Raw genomic sequence first — 21,554 nt, 5'->3', positions numbered from 1 at the left:
GAAGGAATACAATGTATCAGATCAGCACTGGGAAGAGGACCTGCTCTGGGAAGCAACAGAACACCTAATCTGCAGGACACCCCTGGGCAGCTGCAGAGCCCCTGCAGCTTGCTAGTTTCACTGCTGTGGGTGTGGGAAGTGTCTCTGCAGGGCTCTGCATGGGGCTCCTCCCATCCTGTCCCTGCTGGGTGGGAATCTTGATTGTGAGCAGCTGCCCTGAAGTGCAGCTTCCTCCCTGTTCTCATCCTGTAAGTGCCCAAGTCCAGCTCCAGAGGACACTGCAGTTCCCTGTCCCTCACCTTGCATTTCCTGCCCTTTGGGCCACACCTGCCACACAAAGCAAAACCCAGCCAAAAGCTCAGGTGCAAGAGGAGCCGATGGGGAGGGCTTTCCTTCCATCAGGGGCAGCTTTCCAGAGGGTCAGGATATTTTAGGGTGATTGTGACATGAGCTTGAACAAGTGACATGACAAGTTCTGTAGCACTGAGAAAATGCCCCAAGCTCCAGGAAGACAGCTATGGCTACCTCTAGCTGTAGAAACTCAGATACTTACGTGGTGGCACGCCATTGGTTGATGGTTCTGTAGTTTCTCTTTCGCAGTTCCAGTCCTCAACACCTTAACTTTCATTTCTCTCCTGGCTCAACGGACATCAGACATAGTGCCAGAATCCTCAGGTCACTTACTCTGGCCTCCATTCGCTCCTCTCCACAGATTCAGGAACTCATGATTGGTGTCTGAAGGTGTGAGACCAAATCTAGAGGGAAGAATTTGGAGGAACTTGAAAGAAAACACTCTTTGTTCTGGTGAGGACAATTTAAAACCGAGAAGGGGCTGGGAAAGAGGGATTGTTGGCTTCCTGCTGAGTGCTCAGGGGATTGAGAAACCAGATTAGGGAGTGTCCTTGTGAACGACCGGTTTCAAGATCCAAAGAAGTCCAGGTATTTCTCCAGATGAAGTTCACTCTCTTCTCTCCTAACCTTTAATTATGAGCTGCAGCAAGAACACCCTGTTGCCAGACAGACATGCTGTCCATGTGTGTTTTCCCATCCCCAACTGTTGTAGAAAAGCCACAGTGGCGTCCCAAAGTCTCTGTGTAATAGTGAATTTACCAATGGTTCTATGGGTTCATTCTCTTTGCTTCTGTCTCTGCTATTAGAATCCCAATCTTTCTGTGGCCTCTTATACATTTACTTGTATTATGAAACAGCCTTGAGTTTGTAGAGAATTGCTAATGTTACTTAAAAGTCATTACATTTACCTGCCTTTCCCATGGTCCATGTCTGGCATGCCTAAATGAAATTCAGCCCACACTAGTAATTCCAGCAACACAGAAAGCTGATGCAGTAAGGTCCAAAGTCTAAGATCTGCAGGGGACCTAATGAGTTCATGTCTGAAGAAAAAAAGGGAAAACATCGAGAAGATGCAGTTTATTAGGCTGCACTTAGCGGGTTGGGCTGGAACTTTTAAGTTTGCTCTAGGCCCAGGATTCAATTCCAAGGAAGGAGACAGAGTAAGAAAGTGTGTGAGAACACTGGGAGGGCACACTTTCTACAAGTCTCAGCTTTTCTGTGTCTTTGGGACATGATACCTTTATACAGCCCAGGCGAACCTCATGTAACTGCCCTATGTCACCCTCCCCAGATGCTGGGGTTACAAGTGAACATTGCAGCTTCAGGACTTTTCTACTTTTCAAGGAATAGCACAAGCTCCTGACTGATTTTAATGCTATAAAGACTGACAGATTTCTACTGATAGGAAGATCCTGAGAACCACGAAAGGACAGGGAGCAGGGAATCCCAGCTCCACCCAAGCTAATGTAGACACCAGAGGACCTGGGCCAGGCCTCCTGTGTCCAGGTTGACTTGGAGGATTTCATGAGCCCATCCACTTTCCCTTTGCTCTCCCCTGCTCTTCAGCAGTTGTGGACCCCTCTCTTTTGACCTTCGGCATCATTCCTCTCCACTGTCATATGCTATGACATACTGCACAGCACTTATTTGTGTCTTCCAATTTTTAAATTTGCCAATATTTAAGGAGTGCACATTAAGTCGTCCCAGATAATATTACTTAGTAAAGGAAGCCTGGGACAATTATTTGCCCAGCCTATTTGGAAGTAGCATTTCTCCTGTGAATCATTGTTAGGCTTTTGTGCTGGTCAGAGTGCCTGCGATGCTACAAAGGTCACACCACCCAAGGGGCCTTGTGCAAGAGATTTATTGGTTTTGGGGTGCAAATGGCTGCCTCTGAGATGGAAAAGAGGACAGCAGCAATGAAGGAGAGGGCTTTGTAAAGGGCACGTACTGGTGGCAACAATAGAAATGTGTTGCATTTGGCTACTGGCGGTGATGCTTTCACTGGCCGTGGCGCGTTCTCTGGCGGTGGTGCTTTCACTGGCGATGGCGCGTTCACTGGCGATGAGTCTCTGAAGGCTGCTGTGGGAGCACCTGGTTCATGAATGTGAGTGGTTCTTAGTTTTCTAACAATCAATACTTTGACATTTCATCTTTTTATTCTTTTTTTTTTTTTTTGAGACAGAATTTCTCTGTGAATAGTCCTAGCTGCCCTGGCACTCGCTCTGTAGCCAGGCTGGCCTCAAACTCAGAGATCCACCTGCCTCTGCCTCCCCAGTGCTGGGATTAAAGGCGTGGGCCACCACCATGTAGCAAAGTTCATCGTTCTTAAAGAAACAGTTTTACTCCGAACTCAAACAAGTTCTCTCTTGTTTGAATTGAACAAACTTAGTTATTATTCCTTTTTTTAAAAAAGATTAATTTTGTTATGAACTGTTTATTTGTGTGTCTGCAGAAGATGGAGTTACAGGGAGTTGTGAACTGCCTTACTGGTGGCATAAACTTAACTTGGATCCTCAGGTTCATGTTGGGGATAAGCCGCAGTAAAGCTCTCGGGATTCAGAAGGATAGCTATAGCAGGTGAAAACCTAAGAAGGTCTAAGGGTAAATGAAACAAATTAGCTCAGATAAGTCTTTTTACCATGTCCCATTTAGTCTTCCTATGCTCTCTTCATGTTCCCTTTTCGATGTCCCTCACTGTTCTGCCCATTCTACAAGGTTTTTATACCCACACAGACAGTTAATAATTTTATGGTAAATAGCAATGATGTCAAGTATGCATTTCTTAGGACTAACACCATGGATAAAAAACTGACGAGGTAGGTGCCCTGTGACTGTGAAGCTTCCCACCAGAGCAAATACCAGGAGGATTAGGATGCAGGTTGACCCTCCTGGGCTAAGCATCAGGGTGCTGTATCTGCTGGCACCCAGGTGAGAAGGAATTTCTTTCTCTGGGGCTATTTAGTAACCCAAGCTTTTTTTTTTCCTGTATTAGGAATAAAGGTACAAACAGTTAATTTCCTAGATTAAGACCTTAGTGTTAAATGAAAGGTGAAGGTAAGTGCAGAATATTAATAACTTCTTAGAGTGGAGCAAAGGCCAGTAGATTACACCTTCCTGAGTCTGCTGCTAGAGAATTCAGGGCCACCCAGACCTGTTTATCAGTAAGAGCAGACCATGTCTCTCTGCTCAGTGCCTCCTGCTCGGGGCTCCTTTCTTGTCAGTAAGTCCTGTCTAGCTTTATGTAGATCTGACCATTGGAACAAAAGTTTGGCTGAGGGAATGTTTTCACACCAAGGCCCCATAGTGTAAGAAAAGACATACAGTTGCCAGGACACAAAAAGTCAGGTTTAAAGAGTGATTCATACACTGCTGGGATATTCTGGGGTGAATCCCATTATGGAAGGGAGAAATGTCATGATTTCACAAGATTTCTACGGAATCAACAGTGTCTGTCCAAAGGACAAGTATTCCCGAAGCTTTGCAAAGGGGTTCCCCATACATTGTACACTTGTGGGTTGTCTATGAATCTGCCAGCTGTGCATTAGCTGTATGACACTTGTGTCTCATATCATGTGTCCAGCTTTGTTTTGTTTCATTTTGACACAAAGCATAGCCATCAGAGAGGAAGGACTCTAAGTGAGGAAATTCCTCCATAAAATCAGAAAGTACCCAAGTCTGTGAAGATTTTCTTACTTAGTGATGGATGGGAGAAGGCCCATCTCTTTGTGGGTGGTACCATCCTTGGGCTGGTGGCCCTGGGTTCCATAAGAAAGCAGGCTGAGCAGGCGATGAGAAGCAAATCAGTTTTCAGCTCCTCCCTATGGCTTCTGCATCAGCTCCAGCCTCTGGTTCATGCTCTGCTTAAGTTCCTGTCCTGAATTCCTTCCATGATGAACAATGACATGGGATACTTTCCTCCCTGAGTTGCTTTGGTCATGGTGTTTCCTCACAGCGACAGTCACACTAACTAGGACACGAAAAGCATGGTAAGCACTCTCTTAACCACTGAGCCCTCTCTCCAGCCTTAGGAGGTGTGGGCATTTTATTAATGCATTTATTTATGTTGTTTTAATGTAATTTTATGCTTATGGGTGACCTGGATATGGGTCTGTACACCACTTCAATGCTTGGTGCCCACAGTTACCAGAAGAGGGTGTCAGATGTGCTGGAATTGGAATTATAGACAGTGGTAAATCACCTTGTGGGTTCTGAGAACAGAAACAAAGTCCTCTGGAAGAGCAACCAGTTCTCTAAACCCATGAACCATCTGGCTAACCCCTACTACTGACATTTTAACAGTATTCGAATCCATGAATATAGGTGTTCTTATATGTGTTAGGAAAAATCTTACGATGCGCCTCTCCGCTGGTGCAAAGAACTCAAATCAAACCAGATTAGACTGAATTAAAAATTCCCACATTTAATAAATGTAGCACTCTTGGGTGGCTGGGAGCATGGTGTGTGTAGGGGGGAGACAGAGGGAGAGCACATGCAAAACCCAAGCCACATGTTCCTTCTCCATGAGGCAGCCTAAATACCCTGTGGGAGTGGTCCTGATCCTCCCCCAGGGAGGGGGCCACTGCTTGGCAGGCTAGGAGTTGGAGTCCAGACCAATGCAACTCCCATGCAGCTGCAGCCAGTGCAGCCTGGATAGCCAAGACTGGCAGGGGTACCGGGATTGAGACACAGAGGCTTCTTTTCAGGTGGAAGAACAGCAACTTTTATTTTGCCAAGCAACCTTTTGTACCTCTACTCCTTCTGTGGAGACCCACCAGCCAGAAAGAACACAAACATCCTTTCCAATTACAGACCACAAGAAAGTTCTGCTGTCATGGGGAATATCCCTGTAATAATCCCTGTCTTAGGTAGCATCCTGCCCCCAAAGTATTGCCCGTCTATGACTACCCAGATGCATAGGCCTAAACCAAGTATCCCCAGGACTGACAGTGCTAAGGAGCCAGCCCAGTGCTGCAACCATCTAGCATGCACTAACTGGGTGGTAAAATTAAGAAAAGCAGTATTCCAAACCCCTCTCATATGATGGTTGAGTTCCATAACAGTAGCAGAAGCATGCAATACAGTGCCAGGAGTAACACACATAACATGATAAAAGACAGAGCATGTTAGCTGTTGAAAAGTCCAAAGATAGTCCACTTGCTCCTGAACCAGAGCTACTTGTTGGTTCAAGGTAAATGTGCCCAATGCATTGCTGACTCTTCAGCAATCTGGTTGACAGTCTCAGCCATCTGCACAGTCTGTGAAAGAGCAAGTCTGGCAGCAGTAGCTGTGGTGGCAAAGCTCTGCTCCAGCTGCCTTCTGACCCCAGCAACACTCACTCTGGATCCAAACTGCTGCATGGAGTGGAGCAGAACTCAAGGAAGCAGGCTCGCTGCTCCTGCTCCAGAACCATTGAAGGGGCCCCACTTTAACAATCTTTTAGGGAGTTTGGGCATTGTCAACCTGTCTGGCTACGTCATGCTGAGTGGGGGTGCTGCATTCTTGGGGGGTATTTTACATCAACATTTCAGAAGGACCTGGTGATTCAAACCATGTAAATTTGCAATGAATCCACAGGTTCTCATCCTCTGTGGAGACAAAAGCAGAACCACTTTTCCAAAGCATCAAATCCTTAGGCCTGTATTTTAAAGTCAAAATACCTTTCTAAGCAGTTCCCAGATCAAATGTCTTTCTCCAGTCCAGAACACAAAAGACAATAAAATCAACACAACAACATACATTGAAAGACCCTAATTTCTAGGGGTCAGAGAAGGATCCCCCACACTCAATAAGCCACGCCAATGGATGCAAACAGCAAGAGGATTCTTTAATGTTGAAGGCGCCAACAGGAAACTCAGTATTCCAGTGAGACTGAGCACCCCTTGGTATTTTTTTCAGCAAGCATTTTATAGGGTCTCAGGGTTACATAACAGGGAACCATGGCAACAGCAATATCATTGGTCAACTCAAATTAACTTATGGGGGGGGGGTCAACATCAGGATGAAAACAAGTCTAACAGCATAAAAACAAGTCTAACAGGATAAAAACAAGTGCATTTCCTTTTGGTAGAAATGGTCCACAGTACTAACTGGTAAGGCTATTGTACAGTATACTGTCAGCATTCTTTGGTTCAGCATACCTTATAGTTCATATATAACCTGTATTAATTGTATAGATTGTGCACTTAAAGCTGTTACCAAGTTGTCAGAACCTTAGGAACGAAAACAAGTCTAAATGAAGCCAGTTTTAAGCCAGTTTCTGCCTCCTGAGCTTTGATACACAAAGGACTGGGTGTTTTTCTCAAAGCTGCTCCTGTTGCCCACAGATATCCTGGTTTTGCCCCCTTGGCAGGTGTAGCCGGTCTCAAGACTACTTTTGCCACCCACAGATATCCTGTTTTTTCCCTGGCCTAGCTGATCACAAAAAACCATCTTAAGATGGAGACTAGGGTTGGGGTCTTTCAACATCTGTACATATTCTATCTTTTGAGACCCTCAATTCACCTTCCTGCCCCCTTTTTATTACTTCCACAATGGCCAATCTTCCAGAGGGCATCCCTCAGAGCATCTCTGGGGATGAAGACACACATACTCCTTTTAATCTGACTTGGCTTGTTTTTAGTTTGGAACATTTAAACTCCCTCATGTACAAAATCTTTGGCTGTCTTCCTTGTTGCTTTAAGCATTTCAGTTACTTTTTGAGGCCTTTCAATTCACCCTCCCACCTCTTTATACTTGCTTGTCTTTTGGAGGATGTCCCTCAGAGTTATCTCTGGGGATGAAAAATAAAAACACATTACCTTCCCTAATACACTTCTCAATTTAGCTGGCAGCTGAAGCGACCCCACTCACGTATCCCCACTTTTCAGATCTCGGTGGAACCTCCACTTACTGCAGCCAGCGCAGCCTGGATAGCCAAGACTGGTGGAGGGTGCTGGGACTGAGACATGGAAGCTTCTTTTTAGGTGAAAGAACAGCAACCTTTATTTTGCCCAGCAACCTTTTATACCTCTATTCCTTCTGTAAAGATCCACCGGCTAGAAAAAACACAAACATCCTTGCCAATTACAGACCACAAGGAAGTTCCGCTGTCAGTCATGGGGAGTGAGGGCAGCTGGATCACAACACCAGGCCAGGGGCTGGGGTGACACTCCCAACTTAATATTACAACATATAATAATAACAACTTTGATTCTTTCAACATTCTTAAAATTTTTATCTGCAGATATTTCATCTTGTAATGATTAATTTTCCTAATCATTCATTCATTTTTTAAATTTGATACTCTCATGAATATAACTGTTCTTATTCTTTCCTTTATTAAATTTATTGGCTTTTATTTTTATTTTGTGGGCAAAGGTGATTGCCAGCATGTATATCTCTGCACTGTAAGGATATAGTGCTTTCAAAGGCCAGATGAGGGTGTCAAATCATCTGGAACTAGAGTTCCAGGCTCTTGTGAGCAGCCATGTGGGGTATGGGAATGGAGTCAGGTAGTGCTTTTATCCACTTAGCCATACTCCACAGCGCTCCTTGTGTTTCAAATGTAACACTGTTTTCCTATAAAGCCACAATTACCTTAAACTTGCCATTCCCTGTCATCAGCCTCACAAAAGCTGGGTTGAGAGGCCTGTACCACCAGGCCCAGCTTCTTAATCTCCTTTTGGGCTCCTCACTATTGTGACTTTTCTATACTGGATATTACATTTTGCTTCTTTACTGATATGATTTTTACCTGTAAAGCAATTTCTTTTATATGCTTTTTATGACTTATCTATTTATTTGTCTTTTTGAATTGGTGGTAAATGCCCAGCTGTGTTGAAGAGATGTGGCAGCAATAAGCATTCTTGTTTTATGCATGACTTTAAAGAAAAGTCGTTCTGTTGCCCTAAATTTTTATGAGATTAGCAGAGAGCTTTTCACGTATGACTTTAAGGAAATTTATGTCTATACCCAAACATATTTAGTATTTTTATTCCTGAAACAATGGTGTGTGTTATCAAATACTTTCATGCACAGGATGGAAAGAATTCCTTATCATTCATTTGCTGATGAGTGGTGCGTTATCTAATAATACATATTGTGTGGGGGTGGAATCTGTTGACTTGAAGTATAATTTTTGTGTGGTCTTAAGCTCAGTTTTCTAGCATTTTACTGCAATACATACCTGGAGTTTCCCATCAATGTCCTCACAAATTTCTAGAATCAAAATCTCCGCATTAATAGACACAAGATTCTTTAGAAATGCTAGTGCTTGGAGACATAATTCCACACACCTGATTTTCTGGCTATCAATACTGTCCTGGCTATCACCACTCTTCTTTGGGTAGGTCTATGGTATACAATAGGTACCTCTGAAAGAAGACTCCAGAGGGATGGTTTTATCCCCTTTAAGTGTACTGAAGACAAAATGAGCCTTATAACTGAAATCTGTGTACATAAAGTGCAGAGCTTAGCTTAATTATGTGTGCAAACACACACGTCATTTATTAAATGGCAATAAGAGAAATTATTGCCTATGTGCATCAGGACTTTGGACTGTGTACACTCCAGGTCAGCACCAGGCTTCTGGTAAGAGACTGGTTAGCAGAAGATAGAGGATCACACTGGTGCTGATGAAGGAGGAAGTACAGCGAGGGAGATATGAGTAGTTTGATGCTTGTAACACTGAAGATGTGATTTTGTCCTGGGAAAGAAAGGGGAGGACAGAAGGTTGGTTACACGAGGCCATTGGAAGGAACCACAATCTTCCTGATCTTCAGTAAAAGGAAATAACAATCCTATTTCTGAAATTTGTCATTTGGGATGAAATATAGTAGAAATATAGTAGAAAGTGTGACAACATGCTCCTTTTGCCATGTCACTGAACTTCTCTCCGAATCTCTCTCCTTTGTTCTTTTCCCTTATCAAGGGCAGTCATTGATCTCTTCACAGTTCAGTGCTGAGTTTCCCTTTCTCACTTGTTCCCCTTCTCATCATCCCAGTCCCTCAGGTACCTGAGCAGAAGTGTCAGAATTACGGACAGACAGACTCAGCATCAAAGCAACAATGACCTCATCAGTCCTGGGGATGATCAAGGAGGAGGTGACCTGTCCTATCTGTCTGGACCTCATGATCGAGCCTGTGAGTGCAGATTGTGGGCACAGCTTCTGCAGAGCCTGCATCACACTGAACTATGAGTCCAGCAAAATCAAAGAAGGGGAGGGCATCTGCCCTGTGTGCCAAGTTAGTTACCTGTTTGGGAATCTGAGGCCTAATTGGCATGTGGCCAACATAGTGGAGAGGCTAACAGGGATAAAGACCAGCTCAGGGGAGGAGCAGAAGGTGAATGTCTGTGCACAGCATGGGGAGAAACTCCAGCTCTTCTGTGAGAAGGACATGGTGGCCATCTGCTGGCTTTGTGAGAGATCTAAGGAGCACCGTGGTCACCAAACAGCTCTCATTGAAGAGGTTGCCAATAAGTACAAGGTAAGAAATGGGAGGGTGTGGGACACAGAGCAGGAGACAGTAACAGAAGAGAAATCTCCACTTGGTGTGACAGGTCAATTACCTGGACATCATAGACTCTGGGGTTGTTGTATCATTCCATCCTTTCCTACCTTTAGAGTCCTAAAAGAACATGATGGTTTATTCCACTTAATCGTATAAGAATCAACCTGGAGTACAAATATTAAGATGGAAAAAGTGTTTTGGAACTGTCCCTGAGAAGTTGAGATGATGATGAAAAAAAAAAAGCCAAGAACAGCGCAGCTACTAATTTATTCCATAATTATCTTCTTACATTGTTTATGTCAGATTCATTCATACTACCTAACAACCAGTCCCATGATATCCAACCATGGGGCTAGTAAATGAATGATGTGCAGCAGTGAAGAGAATGTGCATGTGGCAGTTGAAACATCTGGGAAGAGGGGAAAGAATTCCCTGGTGAGATGCACAGAGGCAAGTTCCATGTTGGGACTTTGTTTTCTGTTGGTTGTTTTTGAGTGCACATGTAAACTCATGGAAACTGTTGCAACAAGCACAGAGCCTGCAAGGTTCTGCACCATATGGGATTCTAGAGCTAGAAGAAGTAGGCACATGACCCATCCCTAACCCAGAAGCAATCTCCAATTGATAGCTACTTCTAAATGAAAACTTACTTTTCTCCAAGGAAGTCTCACTGGGGAAATAAACCATTTTCTTGTAAGGATAGGTCCTGTGCCCAGCAGTAGATAGATGAACAACACAAAATAACTGGAATCCATATTTGAAGGTTCTTTCTCTCATAATGTTAAGTCAGGGCGTTTTTTTCCTACTTTACTCGCAATTTGCATTTATATTAAGACTTGGGTTCTTATGGGATTCCCATTTGTTGGAAACTTGTGTGTCTCTGCATCTATATGCATTTCTTGTGCTGATTATCTTGCTCTGTTTCTGGTTTCTTTGTTTTGACGCATTCCAGTTTACTTGTTTTTTTAACTTCTCTCACTGTATTTCCTTTTATTCTGATATTATTTCTTAGATGCCTGTTTGTTTTGTAACAAGAGACAGAAATAGTGTGGATCTGAACTGGTAGGAGTAGGGCCAGGGGAATCTGTAATCATAATATGTTGTATGAAACAAAGTCTATTTTCAGTGAGAGAAAATAATCTTAACTACAAAAATAAAAAAATTTAAAAAGAAAAGAAACGAAGACACAGAGAGACAACTCAGCAATTAAGGACGCTGGCTGGATTTTCAGAGGACCAGAGTTCAATTCCCAGCATGCGCATGGGACCTCACATCGGTTTGTAACAGATCCAGAGGATCCTCCACCTTCACACAGATATACAGACAAACACCAATGCATATGAAATTATAGAAAAGGAAATGAAATTCAGAAGAATGTGCATGTGGACAGTGTGGAGAGGCATGACTGGTCCCAGAACTCTGGGGGCTAAGGCAGGGGGCTCTCTGAGTTTGAGGGTATACTGGTATACACAGGAAATCCAGACCAGCCAGGCTCCATAGGAGGAACCAATTTCAAAAAAAGAAATTCATGTGATGTTTGTATATGTTTCTATGAAAGATCAGGAAAGCTAATACAATTATCCCAGTTTTCTAAGGCCAGAAACAAAGTAAAGGTTTAGACTTGGTGGGATGATTGACTAAGAGAGATTTCTATAGCTATATATGGGACTTGTGGGTGTATAAATGCAAGAATGGATTGAGCTGGACACTAAATTTATATACTTTATGTGCACAAATCATGGCACAAGATACTAAAAGAGAACAGTCTTAGACCTCCTGTTTTTCCAGAAGGGTTTCTTGGCCTTTGGCTAGGAGCAGCTGTCCTACTAAGCACAGTTTGACTCTGCTACAATTCCTCTCCCACAGGGGAGGCTACAGGCTGCTCTGGAGATGCAGATGGCTAATGAGAAAAGATGTGACCAGTGGGAATACGACCTTCAAAAGGAGAGAACTTCCTGGGAGGCAAGTGGGGACCCTACCACCTAAGGGAATTAGCCTGATGCCTGGGAGGAACCTGGGCAAGAAGCTCCCTGGCTCTTCATTCCCTGGAGGCTGATGGGGACAAGAGGCCTTGATTAGTCCTCTCTGCCTGTTCCCTTGGAGCTGGGGCTGCACAGAGAGTGCATCACAGCTGAGCCCGGCTGTGTAAGGAGCTGACAGCATGGCAGGGGCCTGGTGAGATTGGCACTGAGTCCTGGGATTCTTCCTGTGGTGCTTCCTGGAACTATGACTGTTGGGAAGATGCTTGGGAACAGTCACAGGTCCATTCTTGGGGCTAGCTTCTCTCAGGGGTTCAGAGGTAGCATCAGGAGTATTGCAGGGAGGAAGAGAGTTTGGACAGCTGTGTGAAAACCGAGCCACACCCAGGTACCCATCTTGGCTCAGGTGGCCTTGATAAAGGTGACCTAAGATCTTTGTTTTGGAATGTCATGAACAGACGGTGAAAAGAGATGCCTTTTTTTGCCAAGCTCATTTCCTATAAGAACTCCCCATCAGAACAGTGGATTTCTGTCTCTCAGTCCCATTAGGACAGTCTGAATAACTCTCCATTTTCTTCTCCCTGAAGAACCAAATACAGAGTGATGTAGAAAATGTCCAGAAGGAGTTTAAAGAACTGCAGGAATTCCTGGACTCCAAGGAGAAGAATGAGGTGGAGAAGCTGATGAAAGAGAAGGAAGACACTATGAACAGCCTGGCAGTGTCTCAAAATGAGCTGGAGAAGCAGAGGGATTCAGTGAGAGACCTCATCTCAGATCTGGAGCATCGGTTGGAGTGCTCAACCATAGAGTTGCTGCAGGTAAGACTGCAGGAGGTCCAGCATCTGAGAGTCAGGACACCTGGAAGTCATTTCCTTCCCTCTGTGCTGCTGTGATCTCCCTGGGGAGGACAGTAGGGCTCTGTGGACCCTTCCTGAAATCTTTCCTGAACCAGTTTCAAAGGCTGGGGAATCACTGCGAGCATGGATGGCAAGAGGAAGTTGCATTTTTTAGTTTATCAAGTACAGTACAAAAGCTGAACCGTGAGGAGAAGATCTGTTGCATCATGGGTAGTTATCACCCTGTTGTAATGCTGAGCATGTGGGAAGCATATCCAACCTTCAAGCTAGTGACTTCACCTATTCTTGAAATTAGTAGACCTTGTGACTCCCACATATGATTGGGAATTCACCCATATTCCCTTTGATTCCTGGGAGAGAAAGGGTGGGGCTCAGTGAGGGTGGCTGTTGTTAGAACCAAAATTAACCTATAATCCCCACCTGCCCCTCCCTCTCTCTCTCCAGTCCAAAGAGTAGTCAGGGTTCCCTGCCCTGTGGGAAGTCCAAGGCCCTCCCGCCTCCATCCAGGTCTAGGAAGGTGAGCATCCAAACAGACTAGGCTCCCACAAAGCCAGTACATGCAGTAGAATCAAAACCCAGTGCCATTGTCCTTGGCTTCTTAGTCAGCCCTCATTATCAGCCACATTCAGAGAGTCCAGTTTGATCACATGCTCCATCAGTCACAGTCCAGCTGGCCTTGGTGAGCTCCCATTAGATCAGCCCCACCATCTAAGTGGGTGGGCGCACCCCTCATGGTCTTGACTTCCTTGTTCATGATCTCCCGCCTTCTGCTCCTCATTTGGACCTTGGGAGCTCAGTCCGGTGCTCCAATGTGGGTCTCTGTCTCTATCTCCATCTCTTGCCAGATGAAGGTTCTATGGTGATATGCAAGATATTCATCAGTATTGCTATAAGATAGGGCCAGTTCAGGCACCCTCTCCTCAGCTGCACAAGGAACAAACTGGGGACATCTCCTTGGACACCTGGGAACCCCTCTAGAGTGAAGTCTCTTGCCAACCCTAAAATGGCTCCCTTAATTAAGATTATACTTCCCTGCTCCCATATCCACCGTTCCTCCATCCCAACCATCCCATTTCCCCAGAGTCGCCCCATCCTCCCCTTAGTTTCTGCAGCACATGTATCCAAGACCTTCTGGCTTTCATGGTTTCCATAGAGAAGTCAGGTGTAAGTCTGATAGGTTTACCTTTATAAGTTACATGAACTTTTTTCTTTGCAGCTCTTAATATTCTTTCTTTAATCTGTATGTTTTGTGTTTTGATTACTGTATGGCAAGGGGATTTTTTTTGATCCAGTCTATTCGGTGTTCTGTAAGCTTCTTGAACCTTCATAGGAATATCCTTCTTTAGGTTGGGAAAGTTTTCTTCTATAATTTTGTTGAATATATTTTCTGGGCCTTTGTGCTGTAATTTTTATCCTTCTTCTACACCTATTATTCTTAGGTTTGCTCTTTTTATTGTGTCCCAGATTTCCTGCATGTTTTGTGATAAGAATTTGTTGGATTTACTGTTTTCTTTGATCAGTGTGTTTATTTTCTCTATGGTGTCTTCAGCATCTGAGATTCTTTCTTCTATCTCTTGTATCCTGTTGATTATGCTTGTCTCTGTAGTCTCTGTTCGTATACCTAAATTTTCCATATCAAGCCAGCCCTCGGTTTGTGTTTTTTTCATTGTCTCCATCTCAGTTTTCAAGTCTTAGACTGTTTCCATTATCTGTTTAATTGTTTTATCTTGGTTTCCTGGGGTATATTTTATGGATTTATTCATTTATTCAAACTTTTGATATTCTTCTCATCCATTTCTTTAAGGGAATTTTTCACATCCTGTTTAAGGGACTCTGTCACTTTCATAATGTCTATTTTCTCTACTTCTTCTGGATTAGGGTGTTTAAGTCTTCCTGTTGTATGCTCTCTGGGTTCTGGTGTTATCATGCTGTTTTTCAGATTGTTGGAGGAATTCTTGCATTGGCACCTGCCCATCTCTTCCTTCAAATGCTCTCGAATGGATCTTCTTGTAGTGAGGAGGCAAGCGGGCATGCCTGCTTTTTGTCCTGCCCAGCTCCCAGCCACCTGGCTAGCTTATGCCCCGAAATAACAACATACAAACTGTATTTATTTAAACACTGCGTGGCCCATTAGTTTCAGCCTCTTACTCACATCTTGATTAACCCATATCTACTAATCTGTGTAGCACCATGAAGTGGTGCCTTACCGGGAAGATTCTAGCGTACGTCCATGTTGGGCCGGATCTTCATCGTGTCTGGCTCAGAGAGAGGCATGGCATCTCTCTGAACCATCTACGTCACTTCCTTCTTCCTGTTCTGTTTACTCCACCCACCTAAGGGCTGGCTTATTAAATGGGCCAAGGCAGTTTCTTTATTAACAAATGAAATCAACACAAACAAAAGACTCTCCCACATCATCTTCTGGTACAGGATCAGGGCCCCTTGCTGGCCAGGGATCTCTCAGACAAAAGGACTAGTTTGCTGTCTGCAGGCTTAGTGAATCAAAGGGACTCCTACCCTGTTGCACTCCCCACCCTGTCCCAGCCCCAAAACAGGCTGAGCTGGGGGATCTTATGACCCCTAAGTAAGGAAGGAGTGCCTTGGCACAAGCTGGGATGGGATAGGAAGAGAGAGGCAGTAGCTGTGGAGAGAAGACCCTGCAGAATGACCAGAAAGTTTAGGGGATTGAGGAATGTCTGTGCTCCATTTTAGGGGCTTCTGCTGCCAGTCAGGAACACATTCACCCCTCCGATGGATCTTCTGGTACAGGATCAGGGCCCCTTGCTGGCCAGGGACCTCGCAGACAAAAGGACTGGCTTGCCACCTGCAGGCTTAGTGCTAGGAATTCTTCATATTCTTTTAATTTATTGGTCTCCATTATATTGATTTAATTATTATTTAGAACACATATATTAGATAGAATTATACATACTTGGCTAAGCCAATTTAGTTCACATAGATACTAACTACAGCCACCAAACTCTCCAAGTCTGAAATTGTATCTCTTCACCAAAGAATCTGCAAACCTTTCTCTGTCCCCAGCCCCTGATGATCCAAATTCTAATCTATACTTTGTGCAACCAAGTTAGGTACATGACACATATGAAATAATATCACTTAGTGTTGTTTTTCCTGTGGCCAGCAGATTTAGTATAACATAAATTTTCTGAGTTCAGCCACATTACCACAAATGGCAATACTTGCTTTGAATGGTTCATAATTTAATATATATATGATTACCATATCAATTTAATGCATTCATTTGTTGATTAGTTCTCCAGTTGACTTTGTTTTATTTACGATGCTAATGACTCAGTGGACATGAGCTTGTAGATGTGTTTATGAGAACAAGTTTGAACATCAGAATTTATCTATAATTAGCATTAGTTCTCTCCCAGAATTCTTTTTACTATGGGATCTACTTTTGTTGGTTTATGTTATATAAACTAAAGCCATATGTAGCCAAACATCTATTGACTATGATCCCAGGACTTGGGAACTTCTCACACACAGAAAAATATATGAGAAGCACACAACAATGAAAAGAAAGTATAAGCTTCCTAACCTACAGCCATGTGTGCTGACTTACTCCTTTAATTTCAGCAGGTGGAATACAAATGAAGCTAAGAACCTTCAAAGACAGCCTAGTCTATATAGTGAGTTCCATGCCAGCAGGGTTACATTGTGAAAGCCACAAATGGCCAAGGTGGAGAAAGGAAGAGACTACAGAGTGTTCAGCTTTAAATGGAATATATATGTTCCACTTCTAATTTAAAGAGCTAGGGATCATTTCAGAAGAAGGGACCGAAGGGGGATAGGAGTTAGAGGTGATGAAGGTCTACCAGGAAAACAGTGTCCTCTGGACATAGCTTAACAGCAGCACATATAAACTGGGATTGGTTGTGATAACAAGCCAAAGTCCTGTGCATGTCTAAACCACACCACATTCCACTATGGAATGTGGACTTTCTTAGGAAGTTCAACTACACCCAAGGAGGTACTAGCAATTATCACCTGCTGGGATAAAGCAGGTCACATTTCTCAAAGTATGTAAATTTTGATAAATATACCAATATCCAGTGGAAGCCAAGCATGCAGCAATACTCAGATACTGTTAGGTTTCAAATCCGAACAAATGACTGACGGAGGTACCTCCTTAACATATTAAAGTGGATCTGGTGGGTCAGGTTGTTATGCCCAAGTTTCTGGTTCCCAATTGAACTCAGAGCCGGGTTTCCAATGCAAATTACATGAAGGTTTTTAATAACATTCAAACTTAAGTTTGGACCAACCCCTTTCCAGCACCCAGAGCATGGTGGGTGCAGAAAGTGTGGCAGGGAGCCCTGGAAGGGTAGAACTTTTAAAGGGAAAGCACTGTAATCAGGGAGTTCATGTCCTGTCGTCTTGGGAGTGGGTAAGGAGGGAATAGGGTAATGTTGTTTCTGAAACCATTGGTCAGTTTTTGGTCGAGAAAACCTAACAAAGAGGCATTAATAACTGACAAGGTATCTTCAAGGACAGGCTGCCTCCTAAGAACTCTGGACCTTGTTAAATTTTATGACCCTGCACCTTATCTTCTTAATTGGCCATTTTTAGGGCATCTGTTCAAATTTCTGCTATGGCAGCACATTTCTGGAGCTGAGATCATCCACCCCAAGATCATTATAGGACTAAAGATGAAGCCCTTTCTTTAAAATGGAGATTGCAAAGTCAGGTCTCATAAAGTCTTGATATCTGACCTCAATAAACACATATAAAAGAGTCAAATTAATACTGGAAAGCAGGAAAAGAGTATTTATTAATGTGGCTCCTTTTGAAAGATGAACAACAAGATAAAAAAAGCCTCTGTCCATCTTCAGTTTTCCTGAGATCAAAGTTTAAATAAAGAGCCATGAATGTGGGCATATGAGTAGTCCAGCTCAAGGTGTGGTCCTGTCCATCATTCTCCCGTCATTATCTGGGTTACAGTCTCATAATTTAAGGTGGTCTGACAAGTAATTAGAACTGCTGGAAGTCTTGTTAGGACAGCTGTCCCTCAGGCTGGAGCTCCTTTCGTTCTCCCAGTGTGAATTTCCTGGGAAAATTCCCATTTCTTTGTTGTCATTGTTACAACAGTTTGTCAGATTCAGAGACACACAGATTTAGATTGCTGTCTTTTCCTTCCAGGATTGTCTCACAAAGGGAAGAAACAGAGAAGGAGAAATGTGGCTAATTGGTTTTACTTCTCAGACAATCTAAGCATCTGGTTCTTTTGACTTCTCCATTACTAACATATTGAATTGTGTCTAGGTGACTCAAATAATTTAGAAATCAGCTTCTTATATTGTTAGTTGTAAGCAAGGTGATGAAGAGCTGACATGGAGCATGAATAGAGTCACATGTTTATGTGTTTGCTTCTATGCACAGCAAATCTTATGTAAGCTTTCAAAAAATTCCTTATTCATCTTTGTTCTCCAAAACTGTGTAGTATGGAACAGAAAATAGTCTCTTAGTTTACATGTATGTCAAATAATGAATTATGGATCATAATTACATCATGTCATGGAGAATGGTGGGTGAAAGATTTGATTCTCTTTGACTTTGTCTCTACACCCAGTGAGAGTGTGACCAGGATTTGCAAGAACATGCAGAACATGTTATTGACTGTGTTTTCTCCCTTCTCTCTAGGGTGTGAATAGTGTCCTAACAAGGTATGTGTGGGCTGACATGGTATAATAGCCTTATTGTGTGGTGAGAATAATTTAGTATCTGACTAGAATAAATCTCTCATATGTTTGGGGGAATTTAGACAGTGTTATTCTGAAGTTCCAATAAGAAAGAAGAGGAGGTGGGAAAAGGCAGCCACTGAGTGTTTTGTAACTACTGGGGACAGATTTGATTCTCTTTTAGGGGTCTGGGTAAGGGGAGTCACAGAGTTAGGCTCAGCAGTGGAAAGAGGCAAATGAAGCCACAGGAGCTTTCAAACTCCTTGTGGTTCCATCATTCTGTTCGTGCTCTGTGCTTGTGTCTGGCTCTGTCTGCAGCTCACAAGTACTTGATTCATAGATTCATCCTAGATAGGGTATGTCTTCCTTGTCTGCAGGGTTCACAGAATTGTACACTGGGAAAAATTCCTGTGGATCTGCTTATTTCTCATGGAAATAGAAGAGATCCTGAGTACCTTTGTGGTTGAACTTAGATTTTTCAGAAACAGACTTGAGTCACTGGGCACAATATTTGGCCAGGGTAAAACACCTGCTCCATGTAACCCACATACTTTAGAAGAACTTGAAAAGCTGTACCCTTGTATGTAAAGTAACACAAGGTTGTCATGATCAGGTCGTCCTGAACATGTGGGACTCATCTTATTATTTGGTGTTCCTATCGCCTTTGCCAAATTTTGTCATTGTACCAAAAGAACTTGAATAATCAGAAGAATCAGATGCTACCCAATAGGGTCCATATTGATAACAGGGTTTGAATTCTTGGCTTTCCCACATTCTGTACCCAGGAGCAACTTCTGCATTCCAGACTTTAGAGCATATCTTGAAAATCAACATCTCCTTTTTTTTTACTCTGTGTAACCCTGGCTGTCCTGGAACTCACTCTGTAGACCAGGCTAGCCTCCAACTCAGAGATCCTCCTGAATCTGCCTCCTATGTGCAACGATTAAGGGCACGTGGCACCATATCTGGCCACACTTTACCTTTTAGATACCTTAGTTTGTTTTAAAGTAACTAAATCATTATTTTTTAAGTGTTCTGGGTTAGGAGGTAGTGCTGGGGAAAATTATTTAACTGTGTAAGTGAGGAGCTCTGTTCCAGAAAAGTAAGGCTTTCCCAATGTCACAAGCAACTAATCGGGAGGGATCATGAGTGTGTCTCTCATGTCTGCAGGATTAGTAGTCTACCCTCTCCCTGCTAAGAATTCTCAGGAGAGCTCCAGGACCTCTATGTCTAGAGGGAGTGATAGGGAGTCCATAGTGATCAGAGGTCACACTGTCTGAGATGTGGAATCAATCTTTTGTCCCTAGAAGTCAGAACTTAAGACTGAAACAGCCTAAAATGGTCCCGAGTAAACAGAGAAAGATCTTCCAAGCTCCAGATCTGAAGGGCATGCTGCAAGTGTTTCAAGGTAAGAGCAACTACATTCTGTGGTTACCTGAGGGACTCTAAGGGTGGCTGGGGCTGCACTCTCTGGATAGAGAGTGATGTCTCTGATCATGGGTAGAGAAACTGAGAAGAGAAGAAAGTGTTTCCTAGTGATGTCATCATATTTAATGGAGAACATCTATCATCCCGTCCTATGTCACAGTTTACAGACCTTCCCCCACTCTGCAGAGCACTTTGACTTAATGTTCTGATTTCCTTGCTTGCATTTAATGCTGTGCATTTTCATCATTTCAGGGCTCCGGGATGCCCAGCAACACTGGGGTAAGGAGAAATCACACCATCAGCCTCTCTCGTCTTAATGTCTTTCAGAGTTTATTTCTATACTAATACTTATGTTTTATGTTACTGCTCCCAATATGCACAGCAATCTGCCTCTCTTTGACTTTAAACATGGCTCTACCAAGATCCCTGTCACTTTCTTCTCTGGCCTCTGCTACTTAAATCACAAATAAGACAGTACCTTGTTTCTCATGTGACTCTTAATTTATATGTCTCATTTTTCTGCAGTTCACGTGACCCTGCGTCAACTCAACAATAAAAACATTGTCATTAACGTGGACAAAAGACAAATACAACATAAAAGGGGCTATAGAAGAAATTTGCAAGTTTCTGAGTCCTATGATTTTGGTGTCCTGGGGTATCCAGCTATCTACTCAGGGAAACATTACTGGGAAGTAGACGTGTCTAGATGTGATGCCTGGCTCCTGGGAATAAATGATGGAAGATGCGCTAAACCACAGCTTCCTTCAATGAATGAACAGGGCATCAAAACCAAATATTATTCTGATGTTAACCAAGATGTAAATTACAAGCCTGAATATACCTTTGGTTATGAATACAAATATGACTTTGGTTATAAACAATATGCAACTCTTCCTTTATTTAAAAATGAATATAATTCTGATGTTAAACAACAAGTGAATTATCTGCAGGGATATGCATTTGACCATGGATACAAACATGATTTTGGAGACAGACAATATGTGAATTATCAACCTAAACATGAAGATAAAGATGATTCTGATGATAAACAGCATGTAAATTATCAGCCCAAATGTGGCTACTGGGTTATAGGGATGACGAACAGGTCTGTGTATAATGCCTTTGAAGAGTGTTCTGTCACCCACAATGCCAGTGTCTTGCTCCTCTCTCTGACTCGTCCTCCCACTCGTGTTGGAGTTTTCCTGGACCGAGAAGCTTGCACTCTCTCATTTTATGATGTTTCCAACCATGGAGCTCTCATCTATAGATTCTGTGAACCTTCTTTCCCTAATGCAGTTTATCCATATTTTAATTCTATGACGTGTTCAAAGCCATTGACAGTCTGTGGGCCGCCTTCCTAACCCCTCACACATGTCTGCACAGTGTCCCCATGTCTGATGTATCTCATATGTCGAAGCACTGTGGCACCATTTTAACTTTTTCTACTTTTGTCTTCCCATGTCAGTGACCTTCACTTCTAAATACAAACCAGTATTGATTCTTTTCCTTGATCCTTGTCTGTTTATGAGGTTATAGTAATTTATCTCTTCCCAGATTCCCACAGACAATGTCTCTTCCTCACAAGGTGAGGTAAGACCTCTGCTAACCTGCAATTCCTGTTTTGTGGTGCCAGAGATGGAAACCAGGGCCTTGTGCATGCTGATGAGGTGCTCTGCCCCTGAGCCACTTGTCTCAGCTCTGCCAAGTCTCCACAATGACATTCCTCTGTCACTGACAGAAGA

General features: G+C 43.2%; 1 protein-coding gene across 2 annotated transcripts; it reads left to right on the top strand.

Moving 5' to 3' along the window:
* The first annotated feature begins 650 nt into the window (after positions 1–650).
* Positions 651–21,228, top strand: LOC119819822 (tripartite motif-containing protein 30A-like). 2 transcript variants are annotated; one of them, XM_038338092.1, is made up of 8 exons: positions 651–804; positions 9,336–9,474; positions 11,710–11,805; positions 12,410–12,640; positions 18,347–18,369; positions 19,692–19,792; positions 20,065–20,091; positions 20,338–21,228. In XM_038338092.1, the coding sequence occupies exons 2-8, from the start codon at positions 9,400–9,402 to the stop codon at positions 21,171–21,173; spliced, it is 1,389 nt and encodes a 462-aa protein (XP_038194020.1). In that variant the 5' UTR covers positions 651–804; positions 9,336–9,399; the 3' UTR covers positions 21,174–21,228. The 2 variants fall into 2 exon arrangements, with proteins under 2 accessions (XP_038194020.1, XP_038194019.1); XM_038338091.1 differs by having other exon boundaries at positions 9,336–9,819.
* The last annotated feature ends 326 nt before the right edge of the window (positions 21,229–21,554 follow it).

This window comes from Arvicola amphibius, chromosome 1, assembly GCF_903992535.2.
Source record: "Arvicola amphibius chromosome 1, mArvAmp1.2, whole genome shotgun sequence".
NCBI classification, from domain to species: domain Eukaryota; kingdom Metazoa; phylum Chordata; class Mammalia; order Rodentia; family Cricetidae; genus Arvicola; species Arvicola amphibius.
The sequence above is the reverse complement of the archived record's forward strand: the minus strand, read 5'-3'. Positions and strand labels throughout refer to the sequence as shown.

Coding starts and splice junctions, on each gene's coding strand:
- LOC119819822 (XM_038338091.1), top strand. CDS start 9,400: ATGACCTCATCAGTCCTGGGGATGATCAAGGAGGAGGTGACCTGTCCT. Junction 9,820..11,709: donor AGGTTGCCAATAAGTACAAG/GTAAGAAATGGG, acceptor CCTCTCCCACAG/GGGAGGCTACAGGCTGCTCT. Junction 20,092..20,337: donor GGATGCCCAGCAACACTGGG/GTAAGGAGAAAT, acceptor ATTTTTCTGCAG/TTCACGTGACCCTGCGTCAA.